Below are 26,277 nucleotides of genomic sequence, written 5' to 3'. Positions count from 1 at the left end.
GTGAATTATTCTCATCGATAGAAATAATAGTAACTTATCACCATGTCTCTTCTTTTACATTGTTTCTACCTCTTATGGTGATCTTCAAAATTAAAAGATTTCTAAATCCTTAGAAAATGAAATTATCATATGTCATTGGTTTTTACGGTATGCCATGTGGTTTGTTGATCTGTGATTATCCACATTATGACTTATTTCTACAAGAACTCAAATCATCCCACATTACTGTTGGCCTAGTGGATGTTGTATTGTTGAAGCAGCATCTCAGACGAGCATCGATCAATCTTCTATTTTTTTAATGTTTATTAATTTTTGAGAGAGAGGGAGAGAGAGAGAGAGAGAAAGAGAGAGAGAGAGGCAGAGAGAGATGGAGACACAGAATCCAAAGCAGGGCCGGAACTCACGAACCACAAGACCATGACCTGAGCCGAATTCGGATGCTCAACCGACTGAGCCACCCAGGTGACCCAATCTGTTATGTTTTTAAGTTTATTTATTTTGAGAGAGAGAGAGAGCATGCTCACACAAGTGGGGGAGGAGCAGAGAGAAGGAGAGAGAATCGCAAGCACACTTTGCACTGTCCGCCCAGAACCCAACATGGGGATCCAGTTCATAAACTGTGAGATCATGACTTGAGCAATAATCAAGAGTTGGTCACTTAACCAACTGAGCCACTCAGACGTCCCCAATCTTCTATTTTTATAGAAAAGTGTTAAAGGTCGTATTTTCATTTCTGAAGATTGGCTAATATTATTTATTGAAAGATGCTGATTTAACACTTGCCCATCTGTATAGCACCTGGTCTGGCCACATAACCTCAAAAATACAAATATAAAAATAAAGCATCCCCTACCCCCTAGTATATATTTTGCCACCAAGTGCATCTGAAAGAAATTAGGGCCTTGTTTGTGTTTTTTCGTCATGTTAATACAGGTCCTTTCCATAAAAATAAATTACTTTTGAGCATGTTGGTTTGGACAACAAAAAGAGAACATCCATTTGATTGATAGCGGACAGAATTTTCATTAAGTTGAACAGCAAAAGTACCACAATTGCATCACTCACCTTCCTGTTTCAAAGGAAAACCAAAAATTAGATGCTGTAAACTCTTCACAAATGTTTACTATGCATATTTTAACCATTAAATACATTATCAAGAATCATGTCAGCATGACATTACAATATAGTGACTTTACAGAAACATGTAATCTAATCTAGGAATGCTGTAGTCCTCCCTAAATCAGCTTCAAACATATTCGGGGCTGATATTTCTCATTATTTTGGAATGAGAATTTTGTTTTCTTAAGAATGATGACGTGTAATTGAAAATGCAGACACTGTCAGAGTAGACCAAATAGTTGTTTAATAGGAAAACCAGTAACAAGTTTTTTCTCCCAAGAAAAAGAGCTATAATAATGAAACACTGGTTTTTTATTTTCAAAATTATTTCAGCATGTATGCAATTTGCCCAATTTTGTGTATTTTCTACTTTCCTTGTGTCTGCATCTCTCTGGAAAAACTAAGTACATGAATCAGAAAAGAGGCAGATCTAGCCTGATTGACAAATATAAAATTATACATATTTAATGTATACACTGGGTGATTTTGGAGATAAGTACGTATCCATGAAACTATCACTACCATCTATGCTATGAACATATCCATCCTCTCCAATGTCTTATCTTTAACATGGGGATAACATAACTTTTGCTTATCTCATGAATGCCTATGGGTCCCAAATGAAATAATCATGGCACTTTATAAGTTATGTAAGAATAAGATGTTATCACAATAATATCGTTGTAATAATTCTCTTAGTGTAGTATTAATATCTTGGCCTGTTGGACACAGTCAGATTTTCTCTATGACAAATGCCATTCCTGGGTTGAACAACGGATCACACCAGGGCAGATGACGAGGTTGATACTTCAGTTGTTGCTGAGTCTGGAATGTATTGCAAATGTCACAGATTGACCTTCTGGCTTTTTTTTTTTTTTTTTTAAATAACTTTCTTTTCACATTGAGAACGTGATACTCGCTTTAAATGTAGAAAACAAAATCTTATTTATTGTTACTGATAAAAACATCTCAAGTGCTTATTTAAAGGTGCAAATTGAGTTTTAGGTTTTATTGATGTATACACTTCTTTAATTCACGAAGGATTTGATTCTGTGCCTAACAAAATTTCAAACTACAAAATGAAATAACAGAAAAAATGGAAGGTGGGGGATACAGACTAAAGTTTTATTTTAAGGCCAAGGAGAAGAAAAAGATCATAAATATGAAAAAAGAATGGTGGAGAGTGGGAGTTTTGAGAAAATGCCTCCATATCATGATGGTCTTTATTAGCCTTTTGGGGGGTGGTGGGAAAACAAAATTAGTGCTGTTTCCAGCTATTTCCTAAGGTACATTTGCTATAGTAATTCTGAGTTTCCACCTAAAAGGCAGCATGTCCATAGGGCATCAAGTAAACTGGACCTGTGGAATTGTTAACAACCTTTCTTCCTTGATAGTTTCATGGTACACGTTGATGTATTCAAAACGAATATGTAGAAAAATAGCATTAAAGAAAGCTATGAAATGACAATATTAGCAGAGCTTAATATTACTTGAGAAGTGATGAATTACTACTTCTGATGTTGGATGTATTTTGTTCACTATGCATGGCAATAGCCATAAGTAACTTTAACACTATCTACTTGAGCAAATAATGTAGTGAATTATATTTTACAGGTGCTGCTATCTTAGTAGATAAAATGAGATAACCTTACTTAAAAATACTGCAATTTGAATAATTAAAATACAGCACCAGGAAAGGCTATTTTGTCTGTCTGCTTACCCTTAAGTAATAAGTCTAAATAAAATATTTTGTTTGGGTCAGATTATATCCATTTATATTCCAAATGAATATAGCATTTCTTTCTGATTAAAAAAAAAAGTATACCTTCTCATTGGAAAAACACATTTCAAATGATGAAAAAAAGGCATACAAATTACTAATAACCTCATTTCCCAGAGATCACACTTCACATTTTTGTGGATATTCATCTAGTCTAATTCTCACATGCCCTCCCCCCCACCTTTTTTTTTCTTCAGGAATCTCCTTGCTTTGTAGATTCTTGAGTGCTTCTGCGTCTTAGGTCCTCTTGTTCTCTTGTGCGAAGGAAACGCTTTTTTCTCCATGTCAGATACACAAAGTGGTTCATGCATCACATCATTGTCTCTGTTCATCATTAGTCAGAGGCCTGGGGACTTGTCCAGGTGGTAGGCAATTTGACGTGATGTTATTCCTTGTAAAACACAACAAAATACTTCCACGGTTACTTCATTTTAGGAACTGGGGACGGTTTTATTAACTGGAAAAGAAGTTATTTTAAGTTGCTCAGAAATCTGAGATGGAGTCTTCGTACTGCAAAAGAGATTACGCCACAAACTCAGGCACATGCGTCTCCCCTAAGAACCAGTAATCGTACAAACCCAAATTAGCTGACTCAGTTGTCCTTATTAACAAGTATTCTTTGGCTCCTCATCTAGAAATGCTCTTTAGCAGGAATAGATGGAAAGGAGTGCAGTCACTTCTTCCCATTTGTGCAAATTGGGATGACATTTGCCCATCTCCTGTGTTAACGGAGTTCCTCAAAGACCACTGACAGCAGGGTAGGACCGCATTGAGCAGGTTCTCTCATTTCCCTGGGATATAATTGGTCTGGGGCCAGAGATTTTAGCTCATTTAGAGCAGCAAGGTGCTCTCTTAAAATTCCCTCACCTATTTTGGGCTTCATTTCCCTCGTACGGTTATGCCTTTTCCAGTCTGATGAACATTCTCCTTGACAGAGCAGACAGGCAGAGGGACTGAGCAGTTTTGCTTTCTGTGTCATCTCTATCCCCAACCTTCCGCCCTTCTGCCCCAGTCGGTGAACCTATGTCTTTCCGGTTCTTCTTTCTCCAGGAGGAAATGAAAAGGCCCTGGATGTGGTTTTTTAACATTGTATCAGGTCTCAATTCCAGGCTTGGCTTTTCCTCACTGTTTAAGTAGTTCTGTATTCTTTTTTAAGATTTGCCCTCAGTTATGTGTCTCTTCTGGTATCTCATGTTCGTACATTTGTAGAATCTGAGCTCCTTTGAGGATCCCCTGGGTTGTGGCATGCATCTGGTTAAATGACCCCCGCCCTTTAAGAAAATACTTATTGGGATCACTTGCTATTTTTTGTCGAAATTTTCTTTTTGAAAACCTCAAAGTCCTCTTGAGCCATTTTATCTCTTAGAATGTAAGATCATGGGATCACTATGTTCCCCCCCTCTTAATCTAATAAACATACCACACCCCACACATGCACACGCGCGCACACACACACACACACACACTTTACTAAAATACGGATGCCACTTTACTTGTCTTCTATATCGCCCAAATGAAACCTCTATAGCCTGACTAATCTTCTGAACCCTTTTAAATTCTGTCTGCAGATTACTGAGGTTTGCCAATGAGGCTGTCTTAGTTCTTATCTTGCATAAGAAATATCTACAGGTACTGTGTGAAGTGAGAGAGAGCGAATTTAAATTTGTTGTACATCTTCATCAGTAACATGGCTAGAATAGTGTTTGAGGAGAGAGAAGTACTTGAAAGTGACATGTTCTTATTTCTTAATAGAAGTAAAATATATCTAAGATGAAATAAGATTTATTTGGGAGGGCAAGAAGAATTGATTCCTATAAAAAATTTGAACCTGTTGAATTTAGTTCATTTCAAGCTGTCAGGGTATTTTGAGTAGCATTGAGATTTTGCCATGTAATTTATTTCCCATGCTTTCTGGATCTGTATAACTGTAGCGAGCATGTAAAGAAGTGTAGAAGGATGCCCCTGGAAACAAATAGATCGTGTGTTCAATTTAACTTCATCAATTTCTTCTACTCGTAAAACCACGACCTCAATAACAAGAACATTCCCATCACCTCACGCCATCTTCCAGTAGATTCAACCCCCATAGGCACCTATTGTTTTCATTTCTATCACCATACTTTAGTCTTGTCTCCTATTGGTTTCATATAAATGGAATCATGCAGTATGTAGTATTTTGACCAACATAGTATTTTTGAGATTCATCCATGTTATGGCACCAGTAGTTCATCCCTTTTTACTGCTGGCTCATTTTTTCACTGTAAAAATATGCTGTGATTCGTCTGTCTCCTACACATATAGTAAAAATGTCTTGATGGAGAGTCAGGCGACTTTCAGTTTGGAGATACTCGGAATTAAGATGCTGTGAGTGTTTGTGGAAAAGTCTTTTTGTGAGTGTTTTCATTTCCCTGGGAATGGCTAGGTCAAGTGCTTAACTTCGTAAGATACTGCAAAAACAGTTTTCTCAAGTGGTTGTGTCATTTTACACTCTAACCGGTCATGTTGGAGAGCGCTGTTTCCCCTACATTCTCACCAACATTTGATTTTAGCAGTTCTTTTTAACTGTGCCGTTTTACGGGATATAAAGTGGTTTCTTGTTGTGGTCTTAATCTGTGTCACCCTGATGGCTGACAGTATTGAACTTCTTTTCCTGTCCTGGCCATTCATGAACAGATGTCATGTCTGTTGAAGACAGTGCCCTTCTTTTGGGGTGAAAAGTAATATTATCTTTTTAATTTTTTTTCATTTTGGAGCGAGAGCGCACACATGTGGAAGTAATATTATTTTGAGGCTATTGGTATAATAGGCAAGTTGGGAACGATAGAGACGTTTTCTGACTTGGTTTCTTTTCCTTTTATTTTCTCTGAAGACTCTAGTGCAAAGCAGTGTTGCTGCTTGGGCTGCTTCCTGGCCATTCTGTCACTAACGTGGAGTGCTGAATATTTTGATTTTCTTTGACCAGCCACTGCAGATAGCCTTTTCAGAGCCATCAGCACTAATGTGTTGGTCAAAGCCTACTAGATATTTAAAAATAGAGAAATATAATTTAATCATCATTTTGACTATATGTATAATGCTCATTCCTTTGGTCAACAAACTTTCATTGATTAACATGGTAGAAAACTCAAAAAAAAGAAGACAGTGTCCCTGCGTTGAAGAAATTGAAAACCTTCCAATCAAAATAAAGATGTTTAGTTTTATAGAGGCTATGAAAAACATCCTAAAGTAGACATAATGGATCTGCGGTAGGATTTTACAGGATAATTTCTGGTTGAAAATTTATTTTGTGAGAGACATGGTATTTGGAGTGTTTATCTACATATGTGTTTAAGGCACTGCCATGTAGCACATGCTTTGCTAAGAACTAGAAGGAGAGAAAAACAGTGATTCCTGCCCTCATGAAGCTCATGGTCTACTGGATTGGAGTGAGAGGAAAACGCAAGTAGAAATGAGGGCATTAGTGATGGAGAGAGCACGGACGAGGTCTGCAGAAAGCCAGGGTATCGCTCTGAGTTGTCAAGTTGTGCTGCAGCCATGGATAAGGAATTAGAGAGTCACTTTGAGAACCTTAGGAAGGTTTCTTCCAGGAATGTTGTGAGGTTCCAAAGTTGATCAAAGCTGTTTGGGCTTCTTGAGGCAGGTGCCGAAGATCTCGATGAAGATTTCAGCAGGAAATCACCCCCAGAGCTGTCCATCAGAAGAATTAATCTGCAAGGAATATGTAGCGTATTTTGGAGTGTGAAGGGTCAAGGGAAATCAGCTCAGAGGATGTGTTACTAACATAGGTGAGATATGGTGAACAACCTGTCTCGAGGGAAAACAGTGGTGGACTTAACTGGTCAAGAGGTACGGCAGTCGGGACCACTAGAACTTGGACTGGGGAAAAGAAAGAAAGGGATAAAACAACAGATGAACCCGTGGTGGGAGTGTGTGTGGGTAAGTGGGAGAATATAGATGTCATTCCAATAAATAATGAAGTCAACAAGAGAAACTCATTTCAGAATTATGTGAGTTTGCTTGAAAATGTTTTCTTTGAGGTTTAAATGACATGAAAATGTGCAGAATGCGAGGTAATAGTTGAGACGGAGGCTTCGCTAGAGACAACAAAATTTAGGAAACATTAACATTTGATAAGAGAATCTTTTCCTCTACACAAATTAGATTTGTGAGGAAGTCAAAACCACTATAGTTGTTTTTCACCTCTTTTTTTTAACTGTCCCTGATCTTTTAGGTAAGCACATGGGTAATTCTGGAATTTTTAACGGGCGACATCCTTAAGTTCCCTGGCTCTTTTATTCTTAGGTTGCTCTGGTTTGTATATAGTTCGGTAAGGAACAAGTTGTTGACATTGTGCAAATATGTTAATAATAGAACCGATTCTTGTGCCTGATTTCTCTGATTTCCAGAGGATGTGCTCAGTCAATAAGAGATGCACAGATGTGTTTCACCATCTCCCCTTCTCATCTCATTCCGTAAAGAACAAGAGCATTACCCTATAATAGATAATGAGTTGGAAAATAAGCAAGCCAACCTCAAAAATTAAGGCTTAAAAAAAGTAACTTGTTTTTAATGCCTGTATCACTTGATGAGAGGGACATAGAAGGCTTAGTGATGCCCAACATGTGCTTAGAGGTGGATTGTTAGTTGATGTCTTGGGGTTCCATAACCTGAGCTACATGCTTAAAATCAATTAATTGATATGAGACACAGAGATCTGTTTTTATCCCTCTTTATTTTATTTCTGGGCTTTTCCATGCTCGAGAGTATGAAAGACTAAACCTTACCTTGATAACTTGTTATTTGTGGTAAGAGAGGTGACTTGGGTAAAACAGTTATTTTTAAATGTCTCTTTTCCCTACCAGGGTGTTGTATATACTTTTCACAATTTTACTTTTGAACCTTTCTCAAGTGGGAAACCATTAAAGAGTACGGTAATATCTTACCTAGTCTTACACTCAGTTTATCAACGAATATCTCTTGAGCAAGTATTAAGGTAAGCAATGCCCAGCGCTGTGTCTGGTAATATAACGAATGAAGAAAACTGTCTTGAGTCTTGTATAGTCTTAATTACTACCATGTTTATGTTCCTTTTCCCACCTTCCCACACACAGATACACACATGTGTACACATATCATCGTACTCCGAATCACACGATTGATCTATCTTATTCACATAGCATCTCCATAGCTGTGTTGTTATACACCATTGTATATAGTTATTTACTAACTCTGCTCTCCTCCGTTAAATCGAGTAATGGCAGGAAAAGACAAGATTATCTATCGCTGTAGAAGCATCAGACACAGAGTAGTTACCTAAGTATTTGTTGAAGTGAATCATAGTGAAGGTAATACTTACTCGCATTGAACAGTGTGCCTACATTAAACAATCACTTAGAGATTATGCCAAAGCTAAGGAACATAAACTTCCTCTGAGGACAGAAGGGAGTCTCTGAAGGGAAAGGTTTAATTTCTGATTTCTTAAATAGCAACATGAATATATTTTTAAATCATCTCTGCCCATTGATTTTCAGCAACGGATGGGTAGAACTTAGGAGGGGTGGCTAAAAGCAACTTCATGAGAACAATACTCTTATTTTTTTCAGATGTTATAGGGAATCTGAACTTTGCACATAATGTGAATCGTGAGATAGCCTGATGGATCTCTTTGCCAGCAAATGAAAGTAAAATGGAGCAGTCTCCAGATATAGCAAGGGTCAATAATGACATTACTCCTCTCACTTTCCTATGTAGCAGTTGTCAGGCACATGTTCAGAAAGTCCCCAAATAGGTTTGAATTATGAATTCTAACTTTGAAGCTACTGTTTTCCGTGAAAATGGGGAATCCAACCACATTCAGAGCCATACCCACGTGACAAATCTTAGACTTAGCTCATCCGATATTGATCTCAGTTATATTTTCAAACCTAATTTTCCCTGTCGGGTTCAGCCCAGTATTCTCAACTGCTTGGTTGCTCACCTTGCCTTCCCTCACATCCTTAGTGAATGGCTAAATCCTATTTACCTCCCAAATGTCAATCGTTTCCAACCGCTTCTCCGTATTTCTACTGCTACCTCCCAGTCCCCACTACCATTTCTCTTACCTCAACTAATTGGTCTCCCTACTTCTACTCCAGAGCTTCTCCAATCCACTCCTTCTGCAGGCGACAATAACTGGCACCTGGAAGAGTGCCTGGCCCGTAGGAGACACGCAGTAAACAGTTGTGTAGTCAATGAATGACTCACGGAGTGAAAACTTTTCATAAGCACGGCAAGAGCCAATAGGAAACTACAACTTTCCAAAGCCAGTGAGATTGGACTTGTAATCAAGTATTTTCAGTTCTTAATTCCATTTACACGTCATCTTGCTTTAAAAAAAAAAACCAGTTATGTTGCTTTTTTTGTACATTCACTACACTTTTTATTCCACCAAATGTCTTTTGAATCAATATTTGGGTGGCTCCAAACTGATAAGACCTCTAGAAAGAAGGAATTTTAAAATGACCTGTGTCTCCTTTCAAGTTCTTCTGCCTCAGAGCAAGTATCTTCTGGTCACATGCCATATGTTTCATGATGAAATATGTCACATGTTTTTACACGTACCCTAATAATTCTTTAGAGAGAAATTTATGGCTGAAGTCATCTGTTCTCTTACCAGGATCTCTTATTAAGAGCGCAAGCATGTTCTCTGTATTTAAGAGTCTGGGTTTTTTTTTTTTTTTCATCTTTTTTCTTTGTTCTTTTCTTAAATCCCACATATATATGAAATAATAGGGCATTTGTTTTTCTCTGACTCATTTAACTTAGCATAATACCCTGTAGATACATGCATGTTGTGGCAAATGGCAAGGGCTCACTGCTTTTTTATGGCTGAGTAATATTCCATTGTATATATGTAGCACATCTTCTTTATCCATTTATCTCTGGATAGATGCTTGGAAGAGAGGTGAGTGGTGGGAATGGGTGAAATAGATAATGGCGATTAATAGGATACTAAATCATAATGAGCATTAAGTAATATATAGAATTGCTGAATCCTTGTATTATACACCTGAACCTAATATAACACTGTATGTTAATTTTCCTTCAGTTTAAAAAAAAAGAGCAGATATGGTCATAGAGAAGAACCTCCTTTTGATCAGAGAAAGGTATATTTGTTTTCATAAAAACCTACGTAAATGGAGACAAAGGACAACTCTTAAATATTCCCAGCTAGTTCTCCTGAAGTTCTAATGAATGATTTAGAAGCCAAGAAGGATTGACTAAATCTGTGAACCTAAAGAGGCCTGTCATTGATTTTTAACTAAGTAAAACCTATTAACTTTGCAAAGTTGTGTGTTTTATAACAGTTTTCTTTAAAACAAGGACCACTAATTCAAATGCCTTCAGAGAGTAGAATGTATTCATGCCCCACCCAAACTTATTAAATTTCTAACGCCAAATCATGTCTGAGGATGGGTTTAACTTGCAGTCTTTAATATCAGAGCCCCAAAGGCAGAGATTTAACATATGTACTTTTTTTTTTCCTATGGAATCTCTGCTTGAAATTAAGGAATGTATGTTTTGGGGATTTTCTGCCCAGGGCATTATTTCTTGGGAAAGAAAGAAAGAAAACAGAAAGCCTGACATAAACTTTCAAAGCATGTAGTACTTAAAGCACTTTGATGCATCCATTTGGTATCCACATTAATAGCACTGATAATGATGACTGTATATATCACTGATGTCGATGAGATAAATACATCCAAAGGAAATTTCATTGTAATTTGATATTAGGTAAATGTCCCATTAAAATAGATCGCTACTGTACATAATTTTCCTCTAGTTCATTGGCAGGACATTTGCTTTGGAATAGACTGGAAAGGAACAGTCTAATTCTAGTTTTAAAAGGAATTCTCATTATTCTTTTATAGCCACCATTATCAGGAGCAGTTAGGGAAGTGTACCTGTACCAACAAGCATATCTAGTATCATACCACCCAGGAAAAAGAGAATATGAGATAAAATTTAACAGCCATCCCCTTCCTGCCTCCAATTCCTGCAACAAACTAACAGAAACATGCAGATGGTTCTAGCATTATTATTAGTCAGACATGATACATGTTAACTGAAATGCAAAATAAAATTAGACCGGGAGAAAGAATAGGATAAAAAGGTGCATTTTGTGTCTGGTCGATCATTTGTAAAGGTCGTTCCTCTTTGATTTGACTTACGTTGCAAATTAGTAATAAAAGGCCTGTAAGGTACTTAGGTAAAAGTTGAATCTGAGATACGGCTCAAACTTAGATTCATATTTTATGGTCAAAAGAAGAAAACATTATTTCACTATGACTTAATTATCAACTATGAAGTCTCATAGAGACATAAATGCTACCAATGAATGATGCTAAATAGAAATATTTAATAAATACATATTGGAGAGGCACGTAGCTCTCTCTGGGCTCTTAACGGGTCCAGCAGAAGAGGGAACATTTAATCTGAGCATTACAGATGAATAATGACTTTGCCCTGCAAAACTTGGGAGCATCTATATATAAGTAGAAAGTTACTCAGTTTTACTGGGAGTTGGAGCTAAGGTAGACAGTGGGAAACATCAGGCGAGCGGGGGAAAAGAGGGGAAAAGAGGCAGCAGAGGCCCTTTCGGCCTCAGTAAGCTAGTGTTTGGACTTGATCTTGTAGTTAGTAAGTAGGCATCATTCTTGACATCCTCATTCTAGGTACCCAACCCGGGCCTTGCTCCTTGCCTCCTACAGCTTTCATTCTTTATTCAAAAATTGCCGTTTCTCTACACCACACTTCTGTTTTTTCATTCCTTTTTAATAGGTACCATTTCTCTAGTCTTGCCTTTCCCTCTTTTAACTCCTGCATTTCCCAGATTTCAGCTATCTTTTAGTCCTTGTCCCTGTCATCATGAGGTCTTCTCACAGGGGCATCAGGTCTTCCGCCAGGATGGCATCACCAGTCCACCGACGGGCTAGGTTGCACGTGTACTGTTGCTGAACCTCCTGTATGTTTTCGGTATTTGCCCATTCATGTTGCTTTTTTACAAAAATTCATCATCTGATACAAGGTGAAAGATATTGTCTGAAGCTTATTAAAACCCCTAAAAGCAGTGGTGACTATATACTCTAAGAATTAACATGAGAGGCAAACTCATTTAATTTATCTCTGAGAAAAGGACCCGAAACTGTTTTTCAGACTCTTGCTTGAATTCTAGGAACTGACAAAGAGAAAGAGTGGTCATGGTCTTAAGCAGGACAGAAAGCGTAAAGCAAGTAGGTAAAAGGTAATGCATCATATTACTATGAAATTGTGCAGTATAATTCTGTCCGGACATTTCACAAGTGTTCATAATGATCATATTCTTACGTATTTTCACTTGACCAGTGAATGAACAGAGTCAATGATTAATCTGTCTCAAAGGAAATCTTGAGCAAAATTACAATTAAATCACAGAATTGCATTCTTGACACATCGACGTGTTCAATGAAAATTTGGTTTTCTTTCTTCTGTTTCCCTCGGTCTTGATCTTTTCTCCCAATCACTTTTTTATCTCTTCTGTTTTCCTATTCTGCCGAGTTTGTGATATTTTGCCAATTCTTTATCTCCTATGTAGCTTGTCCAATTTGTCATTGTACGATTTCCCGTAACTGCTTCATAGCTTATTCTTTTTTCTTTATTGGTCATATTTTATGTTCCATTTGTTGTGCTTTCATACAGTTTTGAATAGTTTGGCAAGCATACTTTTTTTTTTAATTTATGCAGTGTTTTCATATCAAATGTACTGGCTTCTTTTGCCTTGTATTCTTTCTTCTATAAAAATGTAGCAGTTCCTTCCTTATCTATAATTTCTCTTCCTTTCCCTCAATTGGACCAGACTTGAAGGACTTAAGTGTATATGTCATTTTCTATAATTTAGGAACATTTCTCAATTTAAAAAGCATACAAGAAGTTGAGGATAATGGCGGTAACTCTAAAGCATGTCTCTTCTGTTCACTTGCCCCTTCAACGTGTCTCTTGCCTACTCTCTCTTTAATAGTAAATCTATTTTGTACTCCTTTGTCCCCTTACCTCTAGAGATTCTGATTGAGTCACCTTACAGTGGAATTCTGGGCTTTTATATTTTGAAAAAGTTCCCTCGGGAAGTCTGATACGGAATCCTTATTAAGAATGATGCTTTCATATCAGAATCAAAACACAATAAGCTTTCTAACTGTGATGAATAATCCAATAGATTTAATTATGATTTTCTTTCTGTCCCAAACTAAAACTAGATGTTAATTGCCAGAGAAATAGATAAGGATGCCTGTGACAACAGAACATTAGTATGATATCAAAGCTTGGAAATTTCGCTGGTAGTGAATAATTTAGTGCTTAAAATATTTAGAAGCTGTAGAATTAAAATTAATTTGTTTTTCCCTAAGTGAATAAAGTCGATTGAGGTTTTACATTTAATTTGTTAAATCACATTTTATCTTCTTTGGGCTCAGAGGCTAACTGTAAACCAGCATGTACCGATTTTTACTTCCTGTTTCCATCCATTATCTGTCTTGGGCTTTATTACTGAAAACCGTCCTCCCGCAGATCAGACCCTGTAAATACCTCTCCTGATTACAAAATCTTCTCACACAAATGCAACAGACTATTTAATGAGCTATTCTTTCACAAAATTAAAAAACCTGAAGGCTCTGATTTGGGACTCTATGTAAATGAGATTTAGATCTAACAATTTTAAATTATTGCTTTATTCTTAGCTATTCAATTCTATCTCTTATCTGGGAAATAGAAACAGTAAAACCCTTGTTGATTCTACAATTGGGTTGTAAAAGTCACTGTAGCCACCAGCCATGGAGTAGAAGGGCCAAGATCAAAACTGCATAGCACGAGGGCTGAGATAAATTCCGTAGCAGCTTTACCTCATAGTGTTATAAGCCAACATCAGGAAGTCTTTGATTACTTAACCAAGATTCGGAAGGCATTTAGTCTATCATCTTACTACTCACTGTGGTGTTCCTGGACCGGGAGTATTGACATCCCTGTGAAGCTTGTCAGAAGTAGAGAATTCCAGGCCCTCCACGGGCCCACTGAACCAGAATCGGCAGCTTAACAAGTTCTCTAGGAGATTCTCGTGCACTTGAAAGTCTGAGACATAGTGCCAAGGCGCACATCTAATAGGTATGCCACGCATTTTGTCAAAGTGTTACTAATACATAGGGGCATTGGACACCACTGAAGGTACAAATGAGAGTCTTAATCTTTCTCCTCTACTTCCCTGATTTCTGCCTTTTAGGCAAAAAATTCCCGTTTCAGTAGTTGTACGTGATTGTCAGATCCATCCAGTCCCCAAATCCTGTAGATTCTGCCTTCACAGTGGATTAGGCTTATCCTTTACCTTCTAGTGCATCATCACAAGTCTAATTTTACACAACTACCAGTCTCCCAGAATCCTGTCCTCGTATTTTATCTGCGTCCCTGTCTTAGCATTAGCCTCAACTCTGCCTCAGAATTACCCAGAAACACAGCTCTAGCTCGGACACTCCTGTACTTAAAACTGAAGTTATTTTCTGTTGCCATTCAAAGAATTGCAAACTCCTCAAGGAAAAACCAAGTCTTCTCTGCCTAGGCCCAAGATACACCCAGGACTGCCCCTCTCTCTGAACTCCTACTCTCATACAGTGACGCTAAGCCCAGATACATAGTCCTGATCAGATCGTGGAGATTGCACATCGTAGGCCTTGCCTTGTGCTTTCCCCTTGCCCCCCTGACCCTCCATGTTTCTCAAATATACCCATTCTTTACATTTCACAGTCCTCCAGAAGAATCTCCTCCTCACCCTTCCACCAAGACCTTCTCTCTTCTGGTACGTCTTTTATGAGCCTCTTGCTTTCTCTATGTAGTACAACAAATCATCCTTCACAACTGTGTCTACCCTCATCAGCGAGATTAAATACCGACCAAAACCTAGAATATTGTACTAAGGTCTTTGAATCTCTGGGAGGCCCAACTACTGTATTAATACTAATGATACCATGGCAGTGATGAAGCCGAACATTTTCCTTCCTACTTTCCTCCCCCATTTCCTTCATTTATAGATGCATTCATTCACTCAACAAGTACTCACTGAAACCTCCCATGCACCAGCTATTGTACTAAGCATTAGGGACACAATCATGAATCGGACACAATCTATGACTTCCGTGAAAGGATGGTATAATAGGAATATAGGTATAATTTGTTACGAATGAGTGTATCTCTTACTAAGCAAGTGAGTGTCGTGTGCGACACTGATATGAATGGGTAGTGAAGAGTGAGATGTAAATAATGGTGCAAAAGCAACTAATTGCAAGCAAACATCACATGTTTACTAGAGCATATCTTATGTACATTTAAGAGAGTATGGGGCTGCCTGGATGGCTCAGTCAGTTGAGCGTCTGACTTCAGCTCAGGTCATGGTCTCACTGTTCGTGAGTTCGAGCCCCACGTCGGGGCTCTGTGCTAACAGCTCGGAGCCTGGAGCCTGCTTCAGAGTCTGCCCAGAGTCTGGTTTTTCTCTCTCTCTGCCCCTCCCCTGCTCACACTCTGTCTCTCTTTCACTCTCTAAAAAATAAATAAACATTAAACATTTTTTTTTTTAAAAAAGAGAGTATGGTGAGGAAAGCATATGAATAGTTCCATAACTGCACTATTTTATATTCATTTGAGGCACCATATCCTTGGAATAATGGCCTTGTTGTCATTTTTTGCTGATTTATTGAGTCTTTTAACTGTTCAAGTTATACTACCAGAAATTTTTGTATTCAAAATAATACAGAAAAGTAGAAAAAATGGTTTTTGTGTGTGTGGAATAAAACTTAGGAAGATTTGACCCAGTCTCAGAAGACATGCATTCATTCATTTATTCCACAAGTGTGAACTCCGGTTTACTATGTCCTTGGTATTGGCTCAAAAGACAGGGAAATATGAGTATTGTTAGATAATGAGGATCACATATTTCAGGAACATGTTCTGCATACTGACTTTCTGCTATCCGTGTGTAAGGATTTTTGAGTTCTTTCGATGTAAACATGGTAGAGATCTCAAGTTCTCAGACTATTTCATTTTCTAACCTTCAGATTTAGTAATAGACTATTTTAATTGCCTCAAACATTCTGCATGATCTTTTTCTTAAAGGTACAGTGCCATTTTTATGTAATGATAAAAAACATTTTGTTTTTAGGTATATCTGGTTGTACCAGTCTCCTTTCTAATGACACTCCTTTGCTGATACTCTTAAAATTTCATTCAGAGTAAAAAGTAGAAGGTATTTAAGCTTGACACCATCAATGACTCATAAAAATGTTCTGGCAGCTATAGATTATTTTTAAATTTATCACTGTACCTTAGGGATTTTTTGATAGGCTGCCCCCAAAAGCAATTAATTCTCAGTTTTAGGTGGTTTTATAATGCAAAATACCTTGATGGAAACAGAATTTGAAATAAATTTCCTTTGAATGTAGCAATGAATTTGTGTTTAAATATCTCCAGAGGTTTTGTTGTTTTTTTTTTTTTTAAACACTGTGCCTAAACTATGTGTGTTCTTTTTCGCCTCTCCTATCGGTAGTCATTAAGAAATCCAAATACTTTTTTCATGTTGAAATTTTACAACACTTCATAGACTGTTAAACATGGAACATCCTTGTGGGGACAAGAAATCGAATTTGCTCTTGAGAAGGTTTCCAACTAATTGATTTGTAGGACGTTAGAACATCGTCTAGCTGACAAGCTTTACAAATAGAAAAACTGGAGCTGAACTGAGAGGGTGCTTTTTTACTAACACATAAAAGGTGTCTTTCTGTCTTGTAGCCTTTGGATATAGGCATGTCAGTTTCACAGAGAAACTTTCACGTGGAGCTTTTTTATTTCTTTCTCTCCCGGTAGAACTGCATGTGGTAGCACATTGTTAAATCTTTCTCAAACAAAAGGATGTAGGGCTTCATTTTTGTTTCGCCTTTTTGGTATCTTACAGGAACTCCAGGATGGCATCGGGCAGCGGCAAACTGTTGTCAGGATATTGAATGCAACTGGGGAAGAAATAATTCAACAGTCCTCAAAAACAGATGCCAGTATTTTACAAGAAAAACTGGGAAGCCTGAATCTGCGGTGGCAGGAGGTCTGCAAACAGCTGGCAGAGAGAAAAAAGAGGTAGGACGATAGATAAAAATAGGAATTCTAAAATTTTAGCAGAGCTATTTAAGCTGTCTTCTAAAAAAGATTTTGTCAAAGATTGTAACCAGAGTGGGAGGCACCAAGGTTAAGAAGCGCCTCAACACTTAATCAGTAGCAATAATGTTTTTTTTTTCTTTTTCTCATATACTGAAACATGTAGCTGTTGCGAGTGAAATAAGCAGTACCTTCCTGCTATGTTAAACTTTCAAGTTCGTTGTAAATATCACTCACGGTTGGGGCGCCTGGGTGGCTCAGAAGGTTGAGCTTGTGACTTCAGCTCAGGTCATGGTCTCATGGTTTGTGAGTTCAAGCCCCACATCTGGCTCTGTGCTGACAGCTCAGAACCTGGGGCCTGCTTTGGATTCTGTGTCTCCCTCTTTCTCTCCTCCTCCCTGTTCATGCTCTGTCTCCCTGTCTCTCAAACATAAACAAACATTTTTTAAACATTTAACAATAAATAAGTAAATAAATAAATGAATATCACCCATGGTTGTTCAAATATGAATATCTTCAGTATATTCCAATCTTTTTTTAATGTTAATTTATTGATTTATTTTTGAGAGAGAGAGAGAGAGCGAGCGAGCATGAATAGGGGAGGGGAACAGAGAAAGCAAGAGAATCCCAAGCAGGGTCAGGATGGAGGGCCACGTGGGGCTCCAACCATGAACCATGGGATCCTGATTTGAGCCAAAATCAAGAGTTGGATACCTAACCGACTGAGCCACCCACGTACCCCTGGTATATTCCAATCTTAACAAACTGAGTTTTATTCATTTTAAAGAAGATGGAGAAAGGAAACTATAAATGACTGTTTTGTAGAAAAGAATGCTATCTGTCTACGCTTTTTAGCAGCTACGAATATGACTATGATGCTAAAAACCAAGATAGTGATATTTACTTTTTAGTTCCACTCCATTTGTTAGTACATGCTTGCAGAGAGACTTGGGCCACAATAGTCAAACCCAAAGGGGAAAACAAAACCTCGGAAAGGTTATTGTTGAATTCAGTCACCTTTTAACTTTCTCTTGGAAGGTCCTGAAAGCACAGAAAAGCCAAATGTATGCTGCCACACTTGGAAGGCGTACATATTTTTATAAATGGGATTTTGTATTATGTTTCCAGTTGTTGATGTTAATGTTGCCTGTTTCATAAGGGAGGACTTGGCCTTTATTTACCAAATGAGACTATTGTTATGAACAATGAAAACTCAGTTCTGTTGCCAAGCTCTTGCTTCCTACCTATCATCTACATAATAGGTGGATTTTAATATTCAGAAAGCTAGGGCCACACTTTGATGAACGTCTTTGGTGAGGATGTATTAGAAAGGTTTCAGAATTAGGTCCATTGTCTTTGCCCACCTCCTCTTCGAGCCTTTGCTCCTTTTGCATAATTCAGGAAGTAGTTAGAATTCATATTCCTTTGCAAAAGGGATGCATTAGTTGACCTCCACACACACACACACACACACACACACACACACACACACACACAAATCTTGATAAAGTTTAAAAAGAATAGTACTGTCTAAAAACATGGTTATTTTATATTTTGGTTTAGAAAATATTATAATTTTTATATAGATGGCATAAAATAAAGTTCTAAGCTTTGTGGTTAAACTGCTTCCTTGGGAAAATCATATGCTTTTTTCCCACATTGAAATCTCTCTGTTATACACACTACTATACCATTACTTCACTGATACATTTATGGGAGGAGCAGCTTTAAACCTGTATAATATCATTTCGGAGCTAAAGTCAGTCCAGTCTAAAATAAGATGTTAACAAATGAAAATATTAAGGAAAATTGGGGCGCCTGGGTGGCTCAGTCGGTTAAGCGTCCGACTTCAGCTCAGGTCACGATCTCGCGGTCTGCGAGTTCGAGCCCCGCGTCGGGCTCTGGGCTGATGGCTCAGAGCCTGGAGCCTGCTTCCGATTCTGTGTGTCCCTCTCTCTCTGCCCCTCCCCCGTTCATGCTGTGTCTCTCTCTGTCTCAAAAATAAATAAACGTTAAAAAAAATTTTTTAAAAAGAAAATATTAAGGAAAATTGAATAACATGCTCTAAAAACGAATAACTTGAATTCATACAGTAGATTAAATAGATTGGAAGATTATTTTTTATTATATTTAAAGTATTGTTTCTCACTTTGTAGTGTCTCTAGCTCATGTATCATTTAAATATGTTAATATTTTTTCTGGTAACAAGTTTTTAAAAATTCAGTTGAAAAAATGATCTAAATGAAAATGAAATCTTCTAAATGAAAATCGGAACTTTTAAATAAAAATAGGGCAATATGCCTGTTACACTAAATAAGCTCTAAAATTGTAGATCCTTCTAAGTTTATAAGAAAGTAGTATATGCTGACTCTGTGGTGAAATATTACACAAATTGTAGGTTAATTACGGTGAGGGATTTGGCTGTAATTGGTTAGAAATAGTTCTCCCATTTAACCATTTTGACCTACATTAAATATTGCACTTTTGTGCTTTAAAAAGTCCAGATCAGCTTCCTGGAGTTTTTCTTTTTTTTTTTTCAACTCAGCTTTTAAAGTTGTCTACTTCACGCTACATTTTAAAAATAAATGTTAGCATATTTAAATTTCCACTGAGATCAATTTTGCGGCATACTTCCTGAGGATTTTTGTATCGTTTAAATTTTATGAAATGTAAAAAAGTAATAATATAGAAGTGCCTTTTCTTCCAATACACTGACAACTATTTCCAAGCACCCAGTAGCAAATAAAGTAAAAAAAAAGTTAAAAAAAATTTATAAAGAATACGTTAACCTAACAATTGTGGGAGAGTTGTACTCATGAAGCTATTATTAATCAGTGGCATGCTTTCAGTACAGTCCAAGCAGAAGTTAGCAGGAAATGGAAGTTAGGTATCGCACAGGTGAAAAATAAGATGACTATTCAAGTTCACAATGGCATTCTTAGTTTGCAATGGGCTTTTAAATGCAGCTGTTGGACATATTTCATGTTGCCTAGTTCAGGTACCCATATGAAAGAAAGTATACAATTTAAGCAAAAAAAAAAAAGTCTGCAAAAACTATCTGGAGCCTTACAGCTACATAATTTTAAACCCTTCTCTTGAAAATGCAAGATATCAGAAATACAAGCAGAAAATTCCCAGAACAAATTCACATATCAGTGGATGTCCATTGAGGTTAGTGTATATTGGAATTAAATGAAGTATAGAATACAGTCAATTAAGTATACAATTTAAGATAGAAAATTCACTGTTGCCTCGATTATGTAGCAGAGGAACTGGATAACATCTATAGGTTTAAGCTAGAGAATATAATGAGTTTAACGATAGCTTAACCACCAAAGTGGTCTTTGTAAATGAAAAAGACGCAAATGTAGATTTATCAGCCATAAAGGAAGTCATAGGTTATAACAAAGCAAACCTATATATGAAGATTCTTAAGCCCAGGTCCATGGGTAGAATTCAAGGGGTGCCATGAGCTTGAATGGGAAAAATAAATACCTCTTTGTTTTTGCTAACCTGTAATGGAAATTGAGCATTCCCTTCCATTTTGAAGGAAGGTAACAAACCTGAGTAATACTAGCAGCACCTGTGAGATCACAGGTGTTTTTTAATATTTCAGTAGCGCTGTTATAGATGTCTCAAAGTATTGTTCATGGTTATCACTCTCCATAGCTACACTAGTTATCATATCTTCCACAAGATCTTATGAATGTGTTAATAAGAAACAAGCCCAAGTATTGCTATATCACAATTTTTTTTTCTAATAGTTTTATAGCTATATTTCAGTACAACTGACTTTCTTCAGAGTTCTGGGTGTGTTATATTCTGGACTTCAAACATTATTCTGAGAAGACTCCCAGGCTTCACCAGATTGCCAGAAGGGTCCATGGCATAGGCGAAAAAAAAGGATCTTATCTGTATCTAGCCAGCTGTTTATCTGCCCAGACCTCATTATCCTGTACTGTGGTTTCAGTCCTTTTGATGGTGGAGTCACTACCTTCATACACTTTTTTTTTTTTCCGGAATATTCCAGAAGATGTACCAGTCAAGGGAATGTGGGTAGGCAGGCCTTTAAACAATGGGTAGCTGACAACATAAGGAAATCCATTTCACTTAGAATAATACCAGTTGATAAAAGATGGAATGGAAGAGGGCTGCAAGGTGATGGGAAGTAGAATTTCTAAATGGAGGACTCTCTGAATCATAATCCATAGCAATAAAAAATGACCTCAAGCATTTTTCCCTGTGCACAAGTATGGTATTTTTTCCACCATTGTAGAGATAAGGCAATTATTGTTCTAACAAATACTGAGGAATCAGAGTTTAATTTAAATATCACCTGATGGAATACATTGCCTGAAATCTTTGTTTTTCCAACTTTTTAATGAAAAATTAGAAGCATATAGAAAAAGAGAAAAAAGTAGCCTAAGGAATACCCATATACCCTCCTCTCCTTCTCCTAAATCCCTAGATTCAGGAGCTAACATCTTGCCATATATGTTTTTTCTCTCTGTCTCCCTACCTCCCCTATATGTGCCTTTATTTAATGTAGGGAATTCCCTCTCTCTCTCTCTCTCTCTCTCTCTCTCTCTCTCTCTCTCTCTCTCTCATACACACACACTTTTTTTGTTGTTGTTTTAACATTTGTAAGTTATAAACCCCCTTATACTGGACCCCTAGATACTTCACTATGCATTTCCTTAGAATAATGGCATGCCATCTTGCTTATCATGCTCAAGAAAATTAAAAATACCATATTATCCTGCCCATAACCAAATTGACCCACTGGTTCAAAAATGTCTTTCATATCATTCTTTGAGGTTTTTTTTCATACCAGTGTCCCATGATGTTTTATGTATTGCATTTGGTTTTTTAAGAGAGGGGGAAAAAAACTTTTTCTTCTACCCTCTTGGTTTCAGTGTCTGGAAACTCCAATTTAAATTGACAAAAGACACATTAATAGGAGAAAAGGCATGCACATTTTATTTGATGGTAGTGTTTTAATGTGGCATGAAGGGCTTCATAGAAAAGATCTGAAAATGCCAAAGAAGTGGTAGGCCTAAGAGTTATATACCGTTTTAACAAAGAGTGATCAAATTGTAGCAGGGTGACGAGACAAAGGAAAGGCGTATGGTTTTCTAGGGGGGATAGATTGCAGGAAGTCAAATATATGGGGAAACTAATGCAAGATAAGGATATTTCAGTAGTAAGTAGATTCAAGTCAGTGCTGCAGACTCCAGTGATAAAAAGTCTTCTGCTATTCCTGGTCCAGAAAGAGGAGGGAGCGTACCTTCGTGAAGGCCAGGGTATGCCCTGCCTTCAGACAGAAATACACAGGTTGGAGAGCTTTTCCTGTCTCTGCTGTTTCTCAGTTGCCTTCAGCCCCAAATAATCCTTACTCCAAAGTGACATATTGTGATTTCTTTCTTTTTACTGATATTAACATTTGGAAGAATTTTGTACAATATTGTCAAAAACAAAAACAAAAACAAAACTCACCTTTCTGCATTTATCTGATTTTTTCCCCCTTCATTGTGTGATTTAACTTGTTCTCTAGTCTCTGTAGTTCTTTTAAACTGGAAGTTGGGTCTAGATGAGACTTGAAAAGATGCAAGTCAAATGTTTTTGGCAAGAATAGTTCTTAAGAATACTTCATAAAAGAGGGAATGTACTTCAGACCCCATCGGGAGGTCATGGTATGAGGTAGTTCCCACTTGTAATGCTGCTAAGTTTGATTACTTGGTTTAGGTGGTGACCATCAGATCCTGAACTGTCAAGTGTCATCTTTTTAAATTAGTAAGTCATCTAATGGCTTCAATATCCTTTGATGGTCCTTCCCTAAGTCGCTACGTTAGGGTTGCATAATGGTGATTTTTCTGAATTCTGACGTGATCCTACCAACTGATTTCTTCTATTTAAAAAGAAAAGCTTTCATTTTTCTCCTTGATGTCAGTACAGATTTATGGATTCTTATTTATTCAATATGTTACAGTGAGTTACAGTTATTCCTCTTGTTGATGTTCTCACTGTTATTAAATCTGACCAGTGGGAGCTTGTCCAAGGTTCTGGCTTTAATGTTCCCATGCTCACCTTGTACTTTCCCTGCCCCAGGTTTGGAATCAACCAGTTGTCCAAGAGCCTCTGGTTTCTTTCGGTGGGGAATGGTATATCGAAACCAAAATGTGGGCAGTAACCCTTTCTGAAAGGAAGATGGGCAGTTTTCTGGCATGCAGTCCTAGGGGGAAATGTTTTCACACTGCTTTCAAAAGGACACAAAAATCCCTTTCAGTTCTGCATCAAAGTTCAGAATAAGGCTAGTTGTACTTAAAAAGCCCTTATTGTGAAAACTAGGGCTTCGCTTTTTGTCATGTAAAATCTGTAACTTCTTACTCATTTCAATGCTCCTACTTCTGATATTTTGAACCCAAGTTTACCTGCATATAATCTATGCCAGTTTGCCAAGCAAATTAATGGCGTAAATAAGCTAATGGGAGGCATTCCTAAATGTACTTAAGGGAAGAAATTGTTTTTTAAAGACCTGAGTTCATTGTTTGCATGCAAATGGATGCTGTTAATTAGAAATGAGCCTTATCTAATTCATTAAAGTAGGCCTAGTAGGACCTCTTCTTGAAAATCTCTATTAGCAATTCATATTACTCTATGCAGTCTTTGTGAGAGGACTGTTTTCTCTTCGTTCGTCTTGGATTTTGTCTCCTGACGAATTCAGGCTCCCCTGACCCAAGTAGCCTTCAGTATAGTACCTTATTTCCTACGAAACGAAACCCTAACATTTTAATAAGATTCAGAAATCTCTTTACAGTGCATCCTATCTCTTCAGTGGACTCAGCATGCACGTGTGACACCAGTGCTGAAAGCCTTCTCACAAATTCACACTCTGCCCCCCGGGATCTTGTCAGCCCTAACTCCAGTCTGTTTGCTCTCTTGAACTTCCCTGGTTTCTCACCACCAGTTTTGATCCGGGCTCACTGCTGAGTCAGCCAGGAGTTTGCGGACTGAGTGCCCACGGGCAGAATCCGGCTTGGAAAGTATGCAGTGTCTTTACACAGGCATTGTTTTTGAAATAATTGCGAACATTTAAACATTGAGAGGCTTCGTATCTTCTAGAAAACAAGGACTCCGGTCTCCTTTTGAAAGTTAGATCTGGCTTTTAGGTGCTCATCCCCACATTCTCTCAAGGCACAGTCAACTGCATCTGAGTCAGAGATGTTTCAGACTTGCTACTCAAAATGTGGACATCACCTGGGAGGTGCTACGAAATGCAGGATCTGATCAATCATGGTCAGCATTTTAATAAGATTCCCATGCGACTGACATGCGCATTAAAGTTTGAGAAGCACTTGTTTGGGTAAACAGGCCTACTCTTCAGTTCGCAGCGCCTGTCCCACCTCAGTCGTTTACATTAACTGCTTTCCCATAGACATTTGACTTTATAATACTTCATATAGATGCTTATATAATGGTGGCAGTGGTGACAGCACTTAATGTTGCCAGATGTCGTTCCCAGTGTTTGACATAGCTCCAGTAATCTTCATTAACGACTCTGATATCCATCTTTACAGAAGGGCAATTGGGGCACAGATTGCTTTAGCTCTGACCTTGAGTATTCTCTAAGATACACTTCCAGCGTTTGCCCACCCGCCCCTCACTGAGCAAGCCCATTCCCTTAACTGGCCACGCTTTGCTGCAAGGGAATAGGACACAGAATCTGTTCTGACCTATCTTTCCAAACATCTTATCCATCATACTCATTACTTGCCGCTTGTGGCTCATGCATAAAATGACCTGAACTTTCTTGTCCTTCAGCTTTTGCAAAAACCATTTGCTTTTTGAGATTGAACTGTTTTTCTCATAATCTTCTCTCAAAATCCTACTCATCTTCCAGAACCCACTGTCAGTGCAATTTCCTCAAGAAGTGTTACCTCCTGTCCTCAAGCAGAAGCAATCTGTTCTCTTAAGTTCTTCTTGCTCCTTTTTATAACACATTAGATCTTGTGTGTCTGTCATGCAACATACCCACATGTGTTTCATCTTACTTGGCAAGATTGAAAGCTTCATGAGGGCAAGACAGTACCTTAATCTCCTCTCTAGAGCCCACCGCACTTAGTGGAGTATCTAGTACATTGTTGATAACCAGAAAACATTTTCTCAATTTAAATTGTAAGATTTCTATATTCACATTGAAATTAAACTAGGATTATAAATCTCTACACTTGACATTGTTACATAGTTTAAAAATAGATGCACAGAGCCAGAATCATTTTTTACATGTTTTTATAATATTAGCACATTTCCGGGGCTCATCTTTAGCTCTGGAAATTGGACTTGATCAATTCTAATCTGAAAGAAGTTGGGATAATAATTCATGTCTTAGGTATTCTCCAGAATTTAAACCTCTTAAGAGACAGATGACTTCAACTTCCGAAGCATTTATATCAAAAAGAAGCTCTTTGATTCAAATAGTTTGTGCATTTGTTTGCATCATTTTTACTGTATCACAACCAATAAATTCTAGGTGAAATTGTAAGAAATTAGCCTTGAAACTGGGTATTTTGTTTTCATCCAATCTATAAGCACAAGATGTTTTTCTTGCAATCCGTATCATCAAAAAGCTATTTTTTAGACCGATCCAAGAGGATCATACAGATATCATTATCCACAGGTGTCTACGGAAAATCTGGTCTCTTCCCATCTGTTCTCTGATGACTCTTGAAAAGCTTTCAAGGACATTCATAATTCTTCATCAAAAGACTATGAAAAATTAGCTTCATAGTTAATCTTTTTATGTCATATTTTATTCTTTACGACTTGGCAAATGCTAGTGAAACTGACTAGCTGGAGCCAAACATGCTGTCGCATTGGCTGGTACTGACACCATCACTCTCTAAAGACGCACACGTGGACGTGCTTTATTCATGGCCTTCTATGAACTTGTGTGGGGCTGGGGAGGTAGGAGGTAGAATTTGTTACGGAGGACCATCTCTGGGATGGGCCTTGAGGGATCACGGGAGTCAAATGAAGAACGGAGGGATGGACATGCCAGAGAGAAAAAGTGACGTGAGTGAAATCAATGCAACAAGAAATAGTGGGCTACATTGAAGGACTTCATATGGTTTAGAATACAGAAGCTCTCTTAAGTCCCAATTTAAATGTACGCAGCTAATCAT

At 37.6% G+C, this 26,277-nt stretch overlaps 1 protein-coding gene across 4 annotated transcripts in view; it reads left to right on the top strand.

Annotated features, from left to right (window-relative positions):
- DMD (dystrophin) overlaps nucleotides 1–26,277 on the top strand; it is a 1,834,617-nt gene that overhangs the window by 995,625 nt on the left and 812,715 nt on the right. For all 4 annotated transcript variants that reach the window (XM_030304767.1, XM_030304766.1, XM_030304769.1 and 1 more), the window contains one exon: nucleotides 16,902–17,077. In XM_030304767.1, the coding sequence (XP_030160627.1) occupies nucleotides 16,902–17,077 (176 nt within the window). The remainder of the gene's footprint in view (nucleotides 1–16,901; nucleotides 17,078–26,277) is intronic.

This window comes from Lynx canadensis, chromosome X (genome assembly GCF_007474595.2).
Source record: "Lynx canadensis isolate LIC74 chromosome X, mLynCan4.pri.v2, whole genome shotgun sequence".
Classification (NCBI taxonomy): Eukaryota; Metazoa; Chordata; class Mammalia; order Carnivora; family Felidae; genus Lynx; species Lynx canadensis.
Note: the sequence above shows the minus strand (reverse complement) of the source record. Positions and strands in the feature narration are given on the sequence as shown.